The sequence below is a fragment of the Borostomias antarcticus genome, assembly GCF_949987555.1.
Source record: "Borostomias antarcticus genome assembly, chromosome: 21".
Taxonomy (NCBI): Eukaryota; Metazoa; Chordata; class Actinopteri; order Stomiiformes; family Stomiidae; genus Borostomias; species Borostomias antarcticus.
Genome location: NC_140254.1, coordinates 14359969 through 14374968, shown reverse-complemented (window position 1 = coordinate 14374968; position 15000 = coordinate 14359969). Strand labels below are relative to the sequence as shown.

Here is a 15000-nt window from a genome sequence, read left to right as displayed (position 1 = left end):
CACAGACAAAGACACAGACACAGACACAGACACAGACACAGACACAGACAGACAGACAGACAGACAGACAGACAGACAGACAGACAGACAGACAGACAGACAGGCAGGCAGGCAGGCAGACAGACAAATAGCAAGAGAAAGACAGAAATAGAGACAGACAGACAGACAGAAAGAGAGAGAGAGAGAGAGAGAGAGAGAGAGAGAGAGAGAGAGGGAGAGGGAGAGGGAGAGGGAGAGGGAGAGGGAGAGGGTGTATCATGTGAATGGGTATGGTACTAACCGGGACACAGTGCTATGTTGCAGGGCTTGGTCTGTGTCTCTGGCCCCCCACAGTACTGGGCTCCGCCTCCACTCACACAGTTCCTGCTTCGACTTCTGGAGCCCCGCCCACACGTCACGGAACACAGGCTCCATGATGACCACTCCTCCCACAGCCCATGCGCTGCATGCCGACAGACGTGCGGCCAATGGGGATGGGCGGATGGGATAGAGAGGAGGTGTTAGAGAACCAATGGGGTTTGAGAATGAGAGTGAGGCGGGGTTTGCGACCACACCCCTTGGAATGTGACCCAGCCTCCACCAACGTCCAATCATTTCAAAGCAGGAAGCAGGAAGTCCTTACGCAGCTGTTACGCTGTTAGAATGCATGGGGCTGGACATGAGAGAGCAGGTTAGTTAAGGTTAGGTTAGGAGAGGACAACAGGCAGTCGATGTCATGAAAATGCAGTTAGACACGTATTAAATGACCACTAACACAACATGCAGCAAAACACAGTTTTCTCTTGTGCAGAATGAAGGAGGCAGGAAGCCAGGGTTTAGAATAAGGTCTGTACAATGCGCAGTCCAGAGTATGTGTTTTCCAGATGCAGCACACTTAAAAAAGTACTTCACAGGCAACAAACCGGCGCGTAGGAGTAACACAGTTTCTATTGAATGAGACAGAGAAGGAGTGGACTTTGTGTTTTGAAGACGTGTAAGGAAAAGGGTTGTTGATGTTTTGATTAGAGTCGGCCGGCAGTCCTCGCCGTGTCCCCTGGGGCCGGGGCCGGTGTGTGACTGGTGAATTATGGGATGCCAAAGGTAATGTGATGGAGGGCTTTGTTGCTCGGTTCAACACAGCTGTGTAAAGCTCAAGACTCAACACACGCACGCTCGCGCACACACACACACACACATGCACGCGGACGCACGCGCACAAAAACACACAGGCACACAGTATAGAGGGAAACAGCTAAGAATGAAAAAAATGTCTCTCTGAAAATGAAAGCTTTTTAGATGCTTCAAAAGAATGTGAGATTGAATTTGAATGGTGGAAGTGGGTGGATTCTGGATAGAATGACGGCTGAGCGAAAGAGAGAGAAAGAGAGGGAGAAAGAAAGAGAGAGAGAGAGAAAGAAAGAGAGAGAAAGCGTTTGAGAATGTTCAAGGAGAGAGGGTGTGATGGAGACATGCTGGAAGGGAGTCGGGGTGAAAGGATGAGATATTTGGAGATGTTGAAAGAGAGAGAGAGAGAGAGAGAGAGAGAGAGAGAGAGAGAGAGAGACAGGCAGCGAGTGATGGAGAGTTTCTTGTGTTGAGTGAGGTTGGAGAGTGAATAAAACATGCTGAAGAATAACTCAGCTACTCGACTCTCCAGCAAAACTCAGAGGAGAGCTTGAGCAGAGGACAGAGATAGACCCTAAAACCTAATCTAACCCTACACCTAACCTTAACCCCACCCATAACCATAACCCTTAACCCCCCAACCCTCCCCCACAGACGCAGGCAGATGAAATCCACTCACAGTGATCAAAAACAAACGGAACTATGAGCCGATTCGCCGCAGTGAATGTCCGTCACGCCCGCCGCATCTGTGACACGCCCGCTGGTTCTCCATCAACGGCCAATCACATTTGCTTATGACTCAGCAGAAAAGAGAGTGAACCCCAGCTGTCTGAGGCTAACAACTGATGAGCTAAAGCAAACAAATCACTTTGGAGAAGGGGGAGAGGGAGAGGGATAGGGAGAGAGTGAGGGATGAGGAGAGTGAGGGATGAGGAGAGAGAGGGATGAGAGAGAGGGATGAGGAGAGAGAGGGATGAGGAGAGAGAGGGATGGAGAGTGAGGGATGAGGAGAGAGAGGAATGAGGAGAGAGAGGGATGGAGAGTGAGGGATGAGGAGAGTGAGGGATGAGAGAGAGGGATGAGGAGAGTGAGGGATGAGGAGAGAGAGGGATGGGGAGAGAGCAGGATGGGGAGAGAGAGGGATGAGGAGAGAGAGAAAGGGATGGAGAGTGAGGGATAAGGAGAGAGAGGGATGAGGAGAGAGAGGGATGAGGAGAGTGAGGGATGAGGAGAGAGAGGGATGGGGAGAGAGAGGGATGGGGAGAGAGAGGGATGAGGAGAGATAGGGATGGGGAGAGTGGGGGATGAGGAGAGAGAGGGATGAGGAGAGAGAGGGATGGGGAGAGAGGGATGAGGCAAGAGAGGGATGAGGAGAGAGAGGGATGGGGAGAGAGGGATGAGGAGAGAGAGGGATGGGGAGAGAGGGATGAGGAGAGAGAGGGATGGAGAGAGAGGCATGAGGAGAGAGAGAGATGGGGAGAGAGAGAGGGATGGAGAGTGAGGGATGAGGAGAGAGAGGGATGAGGAGAGAGAGGGATGGGGAGAGAGAGGAATGAGGAGAGAGGGATGGAGAGTGAGGGATGAGGAGAGAGAGGGATGAGGAGGGAGAGGGATGAGGAGAGAGAGGGATGGGGAGAGAGAGGGATGGGGAGAGAGAGGGATGAGGAGAGAGAGGGATGAGGAGAGAGAGGGATGAGGAGAGAGATGGATGGGGAATGAGAGGGATGGGGAGAGAGAGGGATGAGGAGAGAGAGGGATGGGGAGAGAGAGGGATGGAGAGAGAGGGATGAGGAGAGATAGGGATGGGGAGAGAGGGGGATGAGTAGAGAGAGGGATGAGGAGAGAGAGGGATGAGGAGAGAGATGGATGGGGAGAGAGAGGGATGAGGAGAGAGAGAGGGATAAGGAGAGAGAGGGATGAGGAGAGAAATGGATGGGGAGAGAGAGGGATGAGGAGGGAGAGGGATGAGGAGAGAGAGGGATGGGGAGAGAGAGGGTTGAGGAGAGAGAGGGATGGGGAGAGAGATGGATGAGGAGAGAGGGATGAGGAGGGAGAGGGATGAGGAAGGAGAGGGATGGGGAGAGAGAGGGTTGAGGAGAGAGAGGGGTGGGGAGAGAGAGGGATGAGGAGAGAGAGGGATGAGGAGAGAGAGGGATGGGGAGAGAGAGGGATTAGGAGAGAGAGAGGGATAAGGAGAGAGAGGGATGAAGAGAGAGAGGGATGGGGAGAGAGAGGGATGAGGAGAGAGAGGGATGGGGAGAGAGAGGATGAGGAGAGAGAGGAATGAGGAGAGAGATGGATGAGGAGAGAGATGGATGGGGAGAGAGAGGGATGAGGAGAGAGAGGAATGAGGAGAGAGATGGATGAGGAGAGAGATGGATGGGGAATGAGAGGGATTGGGGAGAGAGAGGGATGAGGAGAGAGAGAGGGATGGAGAGAGAGAGGGATGAGGAGAGAGAGGGATGAGGAGAGAGAGGGATGGAGAGAGAGGGATGGAGAGAGAGAAGGATGGGGAGAGAGAGGGATGGGAGAGAGAGGGATGAGGAGAGAGAGGGATGAGGAGAGAGAGGGATGGGGAGAGAGAGGGATGATGGAACATAGAGATGTCCGGTTGGAGGATTAGTCAACATGACGACCTGGATCCATGACTGGGTCTACAGACGGAGAACATCCACGCACGCACGCACACACACACACACACACACACACACACACACACACACACACACACACACACACACACACACACACACACACACACACACACACACACACACACACACACACCATTCCCTAACCCTACCCCACAGATGCAGGGAGATGAAATCCACTCACGACGATCGAGCGTGTTAGTTTCAAACAACCTCTTTCTGTCAGATGCTGAGACACACCGAGCCTTGTACAGTACAATATACCACGACTACTGTCAGGCCTTGTACAGTACAATATACAATGACTACTGTCAGGCCTTGTACAGTACAATATACAATGACTACTGTCAGGCCTTGTACAGTACAATATACCATGACTACTGTCAGGCCTTTTATAGTACAATATACCATGACTACTGTCAGGCCTTGTATAGTAGGTCTTCCCCCAAAGCCAGGCTACTGCCGCTACTGAGTTATTCCCCTGATTGACTATGCCGCGCCAGGCCCTATTTGATTGCTTGGCACATTGGATAGGCCTACATTGGATATCTTCTTATCGGTCATATTGCCAAACCAGGCCAGGTCCAGCCTGGCTTATGTGCGTGGCTGGCTTGTTTCTGTTCAAGACTGGTAGGATGGAAGCTAGTCATGCCACTGAAATAGCTGTGAATTGAAATGACATGAAATAATGTCTGATAAATTAAGATAGGTCTTGTCGCCTGGACACATCAGTTCCAAAACGTAAACACCAGCGTTTGTTTAGCTACATATAGACTAGAGGAGTTTCGTTCAGCATAGACGGTAATCTCTGAGAATGTCCCACGTGGGAGTCCAATGCTCTGACCACTACGCGTGGAATTGAATTAAGGGATAAAAGGGTTGAAGTGAAAGGATGAACATGTGGAGGTTTGGGGTATAGTCCCATAAAGTCATCCCCACTGGGTCTTGAACCCCGGTCTCCCGGGTGGAGTCCAATGCTCTGACCACTACTCTACTTGTGCAGTGGAGATCGGCGGGATGATTTTGGTGTTCTTCTTGATTTTGGTGTGTTGGGACTACTGCCTCTTGTTGTGAGAGATGCAGGCCAACATTGTCGGGAGTAACGGAGTAAGAAAGGGAGGGAGGGAGGGAGTGAGGGAGGGAGGGAGTGATAACCCGACAAAGGCTATACTAGCAGCGCGGCTGGCCAGCCACACACAGAAAATGTGTCCTATATTTGAAGCAATAGAGAGAATGCTATATTTTGCTTGGCTATATTTTGATGATCTTAGACACATCACTAAAATTTGGCTATTGAAATAGCCGATCGCCTTTAATAGCTTATCGTTTAAAGTTCAAAACAACAAACAATATTAACATTGCTGGCCATTCATTCATTGTAAACGCTGGGATGATGTGTTAATCCGGCCACTCCACTGTTGAGTTCATATCAAATGAACGGTGCCTTTCATGGTTTATAGGGAGCTAGGCTATGTGTTGAATGCCATTGAAATTGACCAGGCATTCCCAAACTGTGAGGCGAGCCTCCCCTGGGGGGCCCCCAAAGAAATTCAGGGGAGGCGCGGAGGGATGGTTAGGGGAAAAAAAGGAAAAACATGTTTTTTTTATTTTTTATTTTTCTATGGTTTTTATGAAACATGATTTCAGGTCAGAAGATCAAAATAAATAATGGGAGAGATGTATACTAAATTTTTGGATAGTGCAGAGAGAGCCTCCCCCTGCAGGCATGAATGTATTGTGCGAAAACGTCATAATGTTAACTAGCAACAGGTGCCACCAAGCTAACTTAGCCGTGTAATGTTATGAGCTACTGTAGATAACGCTGCCTTGCAAAATGGACAAATTTGTGAGACCCACTTCATGTCCCGGTTGGGGGGGTCTCTGTTTGTGACACTGTTTGTGTCACTGTTTTCAGAGGGGAGGCCCACATTGATGGAGTTTGGGAACCCATGAAATAGACGATCGCCTTTAATAATTTATTATTAATTGTTCAAAGTCGAAAACAACAAAGCCTCAACAATATTCATTGGAATGCCTGTAATCAAAGTCATTCAAAGGCGTTCACATTGCTGGCCGTTCATTCATTCTGAACGCTGGATAGGCCTATAATCATCAGCAGTGACATAAAACGTAGGCCCTTTCTTTCACATAGCCTACATAGTTTGCATATGCAATTACATAATAACAAACTTCATCATGGCTTCATTAGTCATTTCCTTACTGTAGGCTACTTTAATAATGATTCTGCTGGTCTGTCTCAGTATGTTCTTCCTTGTCTAAATAAAGGCTTTCATCTACCTAATGATAGAATAACAGATAACCAAGACCTGAGTACTTGTCATTGGTTTAGTATCAATCAAGTTGGATTTATATAGCGCCCTTCATGATACCCAGAGCGCTTTACAGAGTCCAGTATTCATTCAGACACAGTCATACCGGTGGTAAGCTACATCTGTAGCCACAGCTGCCCTGGGGCAGACTGACAGAAGCATGGCTGCCAATCAGCGCCTCCGACCACCACCAACATTCATTCACACATTGCATGTCTTTATGATGGTGGGGGAAGCCGGAGTACCTGGAGGGAACCCACGCAGGCACGGGGAGAACATGCAAACTCCACACAGAAAGGACCTGGAACGACCGGGATTCGAACCCAGGACCTTCTTGCTGTGAGGCGACAGTGCTAACCACTGAGCCACCGTGCTGCCCACAATGCTACGAGTCCGTGGACACCAGCAGTACGGCACAACTATTGGTGTTTGTACGCATGGTGTTCGATGATTTATCCACCAAAGAGGAACTCCTGACGCTACTGCCCCTGAAGACGACAACAAGGGGGGTTGACATCTATGATGCGCTGAAGGGGTTTTGTGGAGAAAAATGTACCGCTAGAAAAAATGGTGTCTGTGACCACAGACGGAGCCCCCGCCATGACAGGCTGTCACACAGGCTTCGTGGCTAAATGTAAAGGTGACCCAGATTTTCCAACGTTCCTACATTAGGCTGGTATTTTTCAGTACAATCACAGTATTCTGAGTTTATGCTGGTATTTTTCACCACAACTACTGTCAGGCCTTGTACAGTATAATATACCACGACTACTGTAAGGCCTTGTACAGTACAATATACCATGACTACTGTCAGGCCTTGTACAGTATAATATACAATGACTACTGTCAGGCCTTGTATAGTACAATATACTACTGTCAGGCCTTGTACAGTAGAGTACTTCTCGACTACTGTCAGGCCTTGTCTGTATACCACGACTACTGTCAGCCTCGTACAGTACATTATACCACGACTACTGTCAGGCCTCGTACAGTACAGTGCATCTCCTGACTACTGCCTCCCTTACTCCTACACCCACATTAAATACTGTATACCTCACCAGCACCTAAAAAACCAGACAACTTGCAACTCGAAGATGCAGTAGTTTGTGTCAAGTCTCTGAAAAATCAGTTTTCCTCCAAATAGGTTCTATTATTAAAACTTTGTTCTGCTGGGACTCTGCTGGGAAAATAGAATCGTATTTCCTGGATGTGTGTGTGTGTGTGTGTGTGCAAGCTAACCTGGGACACACACACCACACACTGATAACATTGTGACTAATCAAGCTAGCTCATCTGACGACAATGCATGGATCTCATGTATTATTCATGTGTGTGTGTACGTCTGTGTGTGTGTGTGTGTGTGTGTGTTTGTGTGTGCATGTGTCTGTGTGCGTACATGCATGCATGTGTGTGTGTGTGTGTGTGAGTGCTTGTGTGTGTGTTTGTGTGTGTGACTGCATGCGTGCTAAGAAGATGTCTCTTGTCTCTATGCATATGCATGAACAAGGGGTCTTGTGATTTACAGGGACCATGATTCAGTCCACATCTTCATCACTCACACTCTGTCTCCCTGTGAGACCCTACCAGATGCTAACATCTGGCGAACAGGGAGGTTACTGCACACAGCACGCAGTCTGCCTACAAATAAAACCCTTCACTCAGGCTGCTTACCAAACCCTCCCTTCCTCCCTTCCTTCCATCCTCCCTCCCTTCTTCCTTTCCTCCCTTCCTTCCTTCCTTCCTTCCACCAACATCCTCTTCCTCCCTCCCTTTCTCTGTCCCTCCCTCCCTTCCTCCTCTCTTTCCCTCTCTCCCCCCTCCCTCCCTCCCTCCCTCCCTCCCTCCCATCCTTCCTGACTGGGTTGGTGGCTGCTGTAGAGAGGCTCCCTCCATGTCTCCATGTTAGATCAGAGACGACCTCTCATGATGAAGGAAGGTTGTACGTTGGGAGAAACACATCACCTTGGCTCCTGTTCAGACAGTAGAATTTACCACTGCTAATTACCGGCCAATTTATTTGATCAAGAGTCAGGTCATTATTCAAAACTGGTCACCTGTTTCACCTTAAGCCAACAGCTGTCCACCCCTAAAAAATATATTTTTTCACCTCATTGGTTTTCTATCCAATCTACTTTTCTTGGATATAACCCAACACACACACACACACACACACACACACACACACACACACACACACACACACACACACACACACACACACACACACACACACACACACACACACACACACACACACACACACACTCACTTTTGATTCCTCCAATTACACACACAATCCATCAGCACTGGTGAAGAGAGAGGGAACAAACTAAAAGAAACAGCTATCTCTCATCAACCACTATGTCATCAAAACAAGCTTCTGCAGATATGAACACACACGCCGAATGGAAAATGCGGCAATTACACAGACAAATCGTGTCGGGGCATTAGCATAAAAGCAAGATTAGCATATTCGCCAACAGGGAGGATGGGAACGCTTCATTTTTTTGTCTGTTATTCAGATGAAAAGCGTCAGTAAGCACTATAGGTGCGGAACACACGCACACACACACACACACACACACACACACACACACACACTAACTGAACAGAAACCACCTACAGTACAAACAAGACGAGGGTGATGATCATCTTCTGCTTAGGGGTTTGTGCTATTCAACAGGGGAGCATTGATCTACAACCCCCCTCACACACTCTCTCTCTCTCTCTCTCTCTCTCTCTCACACACACACACACACACACACACACACACACACACACACACACACACACACACACACACACACACACACACACACACACACAATCACATAGTAATCAATGTAGATTATAAACTACTCCAGCCAAGCAGAGGAGGGTGGTGGTCTATCGAGTGAGAGTTCCAACATAGACAGAACCAAAACATTAGACTGGCTATCAGACATCGCAGCAGCATGACTCTGTGGGATGTTAAAGTTGGCCATCTTGGCTGAACTGTTTGAAATTCAGATTCCTGCTGATCGGGTCATCGATCCGGAGCTAGTTATGGTTCTACGATGTTCTGCGGTGTTCTACCGCTGTGAGCGTGGATGTGAGAGGGGGGGGGGTTGCTCTGCCACCATGTTTCGTGGAGGGTGAAACGGCTTAAGAGTCGCGTCTGCAGAACCCGGGTGCTGATTCTGTCTCTATGGCAGTCGCTCCAGGTTGCCTTGGAAACACAGGGGAATGGCAAAAGTATGACACCCTCCTCAATGAGCTGAGATGTTGCGTGTGTGTGTGAGAGAGAGAGAGAGAGAGAGAGAGAGAGAGATAAAGGAGAGAGAGAAAGGGAAAAAGAGAGAGAGAGAGAGAGAGAGAAAGAGAGAGAGAGAAAGAGAGAGAGAGATAAAGGAGAGAGAAAGAGAGAGAGAGAGAGAGAGAGAGAGAAAGGAGAGAGAGAGAGAGAGAGAGAAAGGAGAGAGAGAGAGAGAGAGAGAGAGAGAGAGAAAGAGAGAGAGAGAGAGAGAGAGAGTAGAAGTGTGAGCCTCAAGGTCACGTCCAGCGTAATAGACTTGTTGCCACCGATCGAGACGTCATGCCACACGCACACACACACACGCACACACACACACACACACACACACGCACACACACACGCACACACACACACGCACACACACACACACACATCACATGCTCCGGGTGGATGCAGTGTGGCAATGTGAATTTAAATCACATTGTCACACTCTCTTTCTGTTGGCCCCACCTTAATAACAAACCCTGACTTTTCAGTATGTGGTAGTGTGTGTGTGTGTGTGTGTGTGTGTATGGTGTGTGTGTGTGTGTGTGTGTGAGAGAGAGAGGGTGGGGGGGGGTTGTGTGTTGTTGCCTGAGCATTTTGTGAAATTTCCTACACTGGTGCTGCAGCACATTGGTATATTTCTTACTGTAAGAGTTAATCTTAGGGGAAATGTTCCGTATGTATAGTATTTAGTATGTCTTTGAAAGGGTTTGAGTTAGCACAGTGTGTGTGCATGTGTGTGTGTGCGATGTGGATGTGCGTGTGTGTGTGTGTGTGTCGGTGCGTGTGTGTATGTGTGTGTGTATAGTCCGGACCTACGTGTACGTGTATGTGCACGTGCGTGCGTGCGTGTGTGCATGTGCTTGTGTGTGTATGGGGTGTGATTCGTGCCAGCGTAACAAACACTCAGTGCTTTCGTCGCCTGCATTGCGTGTATAAAGGTACTTTGGCGAGCTGATTAATAGGCGTGCATATACGCACGCGTTATGAGTCGCTCGCATTCTCAGAGGGTGACGTGTAAAAAGTGCCGTGTCACTTTTGCGCACATGCATGTAACGTTTGCACGCTCGTGTTAAGTCAGCGGGCACTAGAAGCTGCGAGCGGGGCTCATTTGTCCATATTGAATAAAAATTAAGAATATTTATTTGCACTCAATCAAATTCCAGGACCCTCCTTGCATAACTTTTCCTAGATATGTGTCGTTTTATCTCCACTATCGCTACATTTTCAAATAGGTTGTGGCTGTTCGAACTGGTGCTGACGGTGCTGCAGCGCCCTCTATTGACAAGAAACACGTGTATCTGAACATTTTGTTTTAAATTGCGAAGAAAGAGTCATTCAGATATTAGGCTTTATTAAAAACAAGTTGCTTAACATGTGCGAATTCCATTTATTGAGAATGCATTACCAATGGGCAAGGACGAGATTAGAACCAGCTATGATTTAAAGGCAACTGACCTTACACGTGCGGCCGCTAACACGTCTGCTGCGCAAGCAAGGCACTGGCACGTTTGACACGTCGCTATGCAATTTCTGCACACATTACAAGACGTACGTATGTACGTACATCTATGATTTTACCAAACTGTCATGTGTAGTGTTGGTGTCGCATATGTGAGGCGCATCTAACCTGTAGTGTTGCCGTCACGCACACGATGCGCAATACGTGTAAACAACATGTGCACAGCGTCTGCGTTACAGCTACGTTACAGCTATGAGACGTCTGTCTCTCCATTGTTTGTCAATGGAAATTATACACGTGCGTTTAGACGTTTGATGTCATTGCGTCTTTTTAAGTAGGCGCAAGTCAAGCGTTTCAGTATGGTGTGCTGGCACTAATCACACCCCATAGTGTGTGTGCGAGTGTGCATGCGTGTGTGTGTGAGTGTGCATGCGTGTGTGTGTGCGTGTGTGCGCATGTGCGTGCGTGTGTGCATGTGCGTGCGTGTGCGTGTGTGCATGCGTGTGTGTGTGTGTGTGTGTGTGTGCGTGCGTGTGTGTGTGCGTGTGCCTACCTGCCGTCAGTCCAGGCTCACCTGGGCAGGTGGCTGTGTTGTTGCACATGCGTGTCTCCCTGAGGTCGCCGCTGCACAGGGTCCCGTAGGGGGAGGAGACACACGAGCGCGTCCGCACCTGCCAGCCCTGACCGCACGTCAGCGAACACACACTCCACTGGGACCACTCCTCCGCTGCCGGGTCTCCTAGACAGAAGGAGGGTGGGGGAGAGAGAGAGAGAGAGAGAGAGAGAGAGAGAGAGAGAGAGAGAGAGAGAGGGAGAGAGAGAGAGAGGAGAGAGAGAGAGAGAGAGGGAGAGAGAGAGGAGAGAGAGAGGGAGAGAGGGGGAGAGAGGGAGAGAGAGAGAGAGAGAGAGAGAGAGGGAAGGAGACAGAGTCACATTGATTGTGTTGTGTGGCACTATTGCAGACGTACTCTATAGTGCAATTGTACCCATCTCTGGACAAAATCTGTCCTGATGAAGGTAGAAAAACGAAACGTTGACTAATTAAAAAGCAGAGAAAAATGCGTGCGGGAGTACGTTATTCTTCATTTGACACTTTTAAGGGGATTTACTCCCAGCACCACAACAGTGTGAGAGTGTGCATGTTGGTATTTCCACTCAAATAACCTCCTGCAGCAGCGCAGATGGGCATGTTGAGCTTTTCCTACTCATGCATGCATTCACGGGAGGGTCGAGGCAAATGTGAGACTTTGAACTGTAAGACACACAAACACGGGGAGGAGATGCGCAAGGAGAGACCGATTAGTATTCCGTTGTAGCTATGAAAACTGCGGGGTGAAGCGCACATCTGTTTTGTGGTGAAATGTCTCCGCCTTAGGCGTAATCCTTAGTTCGTTTGAAATTCTGGGAGAAATGGCACCAGTCATCTCCTCAAGCTTTAGTTTACTTCAGTCATCCTCTACATGCATCACAAAATGTGAGAAAATACATATTATACTTTGGTTTAGTATTCAGACTTTCATTGGCATCTTAACAATTCACCACCAGCCTAGTACACATAACCATTTCCTCTGTTAATCATGGACACACACACACAGAGATAGAAACAGCTCGATACATATTTTGTTAAAGGAGTAGTAAAGGGGAAAATCATGTTTAGCCCTGTTTTAAGGTTACTTATGATCATATACAATGGTTCAGATCAAAAAGTTGACAAAACTAGCACTTTTGAGAAAGTCTGATAATTGCTCTATCACCGTTTTGGTCATACAATGGATGTGGGTGGGCACCTTGAAAAATCATTCAAAAAACATGTTAAACTCTCAATTTCAAAAACAAGAAACTCACTGAGGTGTAAGTTGGCATTTATAGGTGTCAGTTGGCGAATTATATTGACATATAATTCGCCATAAAGTAAGATTCTAGTTCATCTGGAAATGCTTTTTTAAATATTTAGCATAGAACTATTTAGTCGCAGCACATACGTTTGTAAACTTCCGCAAACTAGGTAGTCTAGCAACATAAACAATAACAATAGCTAAAGTAAGTAGTTCTGCTTCCTGAATCCCCTCTGCAGATTGATCTACACATCTACAACGTCGCTTCAATACAAGTCAATGGATTTCATAAAATGATCAATAAAACCCTACAGGATTCATACTTTGTGGCTAATTTGATGTCAGAACACCAAGCGACACCAATTACCCCCTCGGTGAGCTTCTTATCTTTGAAATCAAGAGTTTAACATGTTTTTGAATGATTTTTCAAGGTGCCCACCCACATTCATTGTATGACCTAAACGGTGGTAGAGCAATTACCAGAATTTCTTAAAAGTGCTAGTTTTGTCAACGTTTTGATCTGAACCATTGTATATGATCATAAGTAACCTTAAAACAGGGCTAAACATGCATTTCCCTTTACTACTCTTTTAATGTAGCTATTGTGAAACGCTTCCTTTTATATTAGGTAGAACTGTTTGACTAGCTGGCTAGCTAGATAACGTTATCTAACGTTTGAGCACACATTAGCAAGTGAGGTAAATACCAGTGTCTACAGATCCCAAAACCGACCTACAGTAGCAATCCAACAGCTAACACTGTGTTTTCTAAGCAGGATTCTTCTGGAAGACACAAGCCAAGGAGACAAGCTGAGACATTACAATTATAGTGGAGAGCAGCACATTCACCATGCAGACAGCGAGCGATTAGACAGTTGGCACCAATCAGGTGCACTTCCAAGGTTTTGTAAACAATTGGCTTCAGAAAATGAAGAGATGCCAGGAACAGCCTACAAAGTCTTAACGGGGGAGATTGGCACTGCAACCAGCGCACTTGCAAATCAGACACAGTATGACCGATGTGATCAATCATCCCGTTAAACCGTCAACAGCAAATTCGACCAGCCTAAAAATACCACATCCGTCCTCATCATTTAAAACAGTCAAGTACACAGAGGTACAGTAGCTTGACGTTAGCCCTGGTCCAGGTTGGTATACTGTACTATTCGGGGCTATACCTCGGTATACTTCCTTGCCTGGAGTCATTCATTGCGCCATAGACTTTTTTTACTCTGTAAAAAATCGCATCTACAGACAACATTATTTCGCCGAAGTGAGGACTTTTTCCGAAAAATAAAAGCCTTTTCTCCAAGGTGGCTACAGTTGCAGCCCCTCACCTTTTATATAAAAACACTTTTTGTACTTAAATAGCACATATCCACCAATATCCACTAGCCTGGCTTCGCAGCCCTGATCACGTGATCTCTCTGAACAGCATTCGAAAAAATGTCTTCACTTTGGTGAGTAAAGAAATACTATTGTCTGTAGATGTGATAATGTAGACCGAGTGAAAAAAGTATATGGTGCAATGAATTGTTCCTACCTGGGTATAGCCCTGAATAATATACCAACCTGGACCAGGGCTAGCCTGGTGTTATCCACAAAGCACTAGACTGCGGACTGGCCATTCCAAGTCACTGTTTACGCCACACACATTACTGCTAGAGGGCGGTGACATCTGCTGAAATGAAGATGCACAGCGAGCACTTTCCGCGGGCTGGCCAAGGCGCTGTTACGCTCCGCCCGCTGACGTACATACATCTGGCCCTATGGGTATTGTAGTTCTATCGTACAACTTGCTAAGTGGAAGCCAGATTGATTCAGAAGCGAATTGCTGTGGAAAGAACCAGGACAATAGACGAAAGAAGGAACCGGAAAAAATGGCTCTAAAAATTACATAAAATGCACATGTACTTTCAAGCCACCATTGTGCAAGAAAGACTTGAGAAGCTATTCATGGGCCTGCAGGTAATTATGTATGAACTTGGAGATAATATTCGTGAGTATTAAGGTGGTATTCATGAGGAACATGTTCATATTAATTAAAATGATGGTGACATGTGAGATCTGGAGGGGCATGGGTAAGGAAGACAAATCATATGCCTGGGGTTTGCTGTGATATGCATAAAGAATTGGGGAGAGTGTGTGTGTGTGTGTGTGTGCGTGTGTGAGGAAAAGGAGGAGGAGAGTGTGTGTGTGTGTGTGTGTGTGTGCGCGTGTGAGGAAGAGGAGGAGGAGAGTGTGTGTCTGTGTGTGTGTGTGCGTGTGAGGAAGAGGAGGAGGATGAGGAGGGTGAACCAGATGTGGCTTGATGCTAAGTGAAAGACGGCTATGAAAAA

General features: G+C 47.4%; 1 protein-coding gene across 1 annotated transcript in view; it reads right to left on the bottom strand.

Annotated features, from left to right (window-relative positions):
- Window positions 1-15000, bottom strand: part of adgrb2 (adhesion G protein-coupled receptor B2) — a gene marked incomplete at both ends in the record, with an annotated part of 188245 nt that overhangs the window by 117880 nt on the left and 55365 nt on the right. Inside the window, 2 exon segments of the mRNA XM_084455426.1 lie at window positions 281-442; window positions 11381-11566. Coding sequence (XP_084311552.1) covers window positions 281-442; window positions 11381-11566 — 348 coding nt within the window.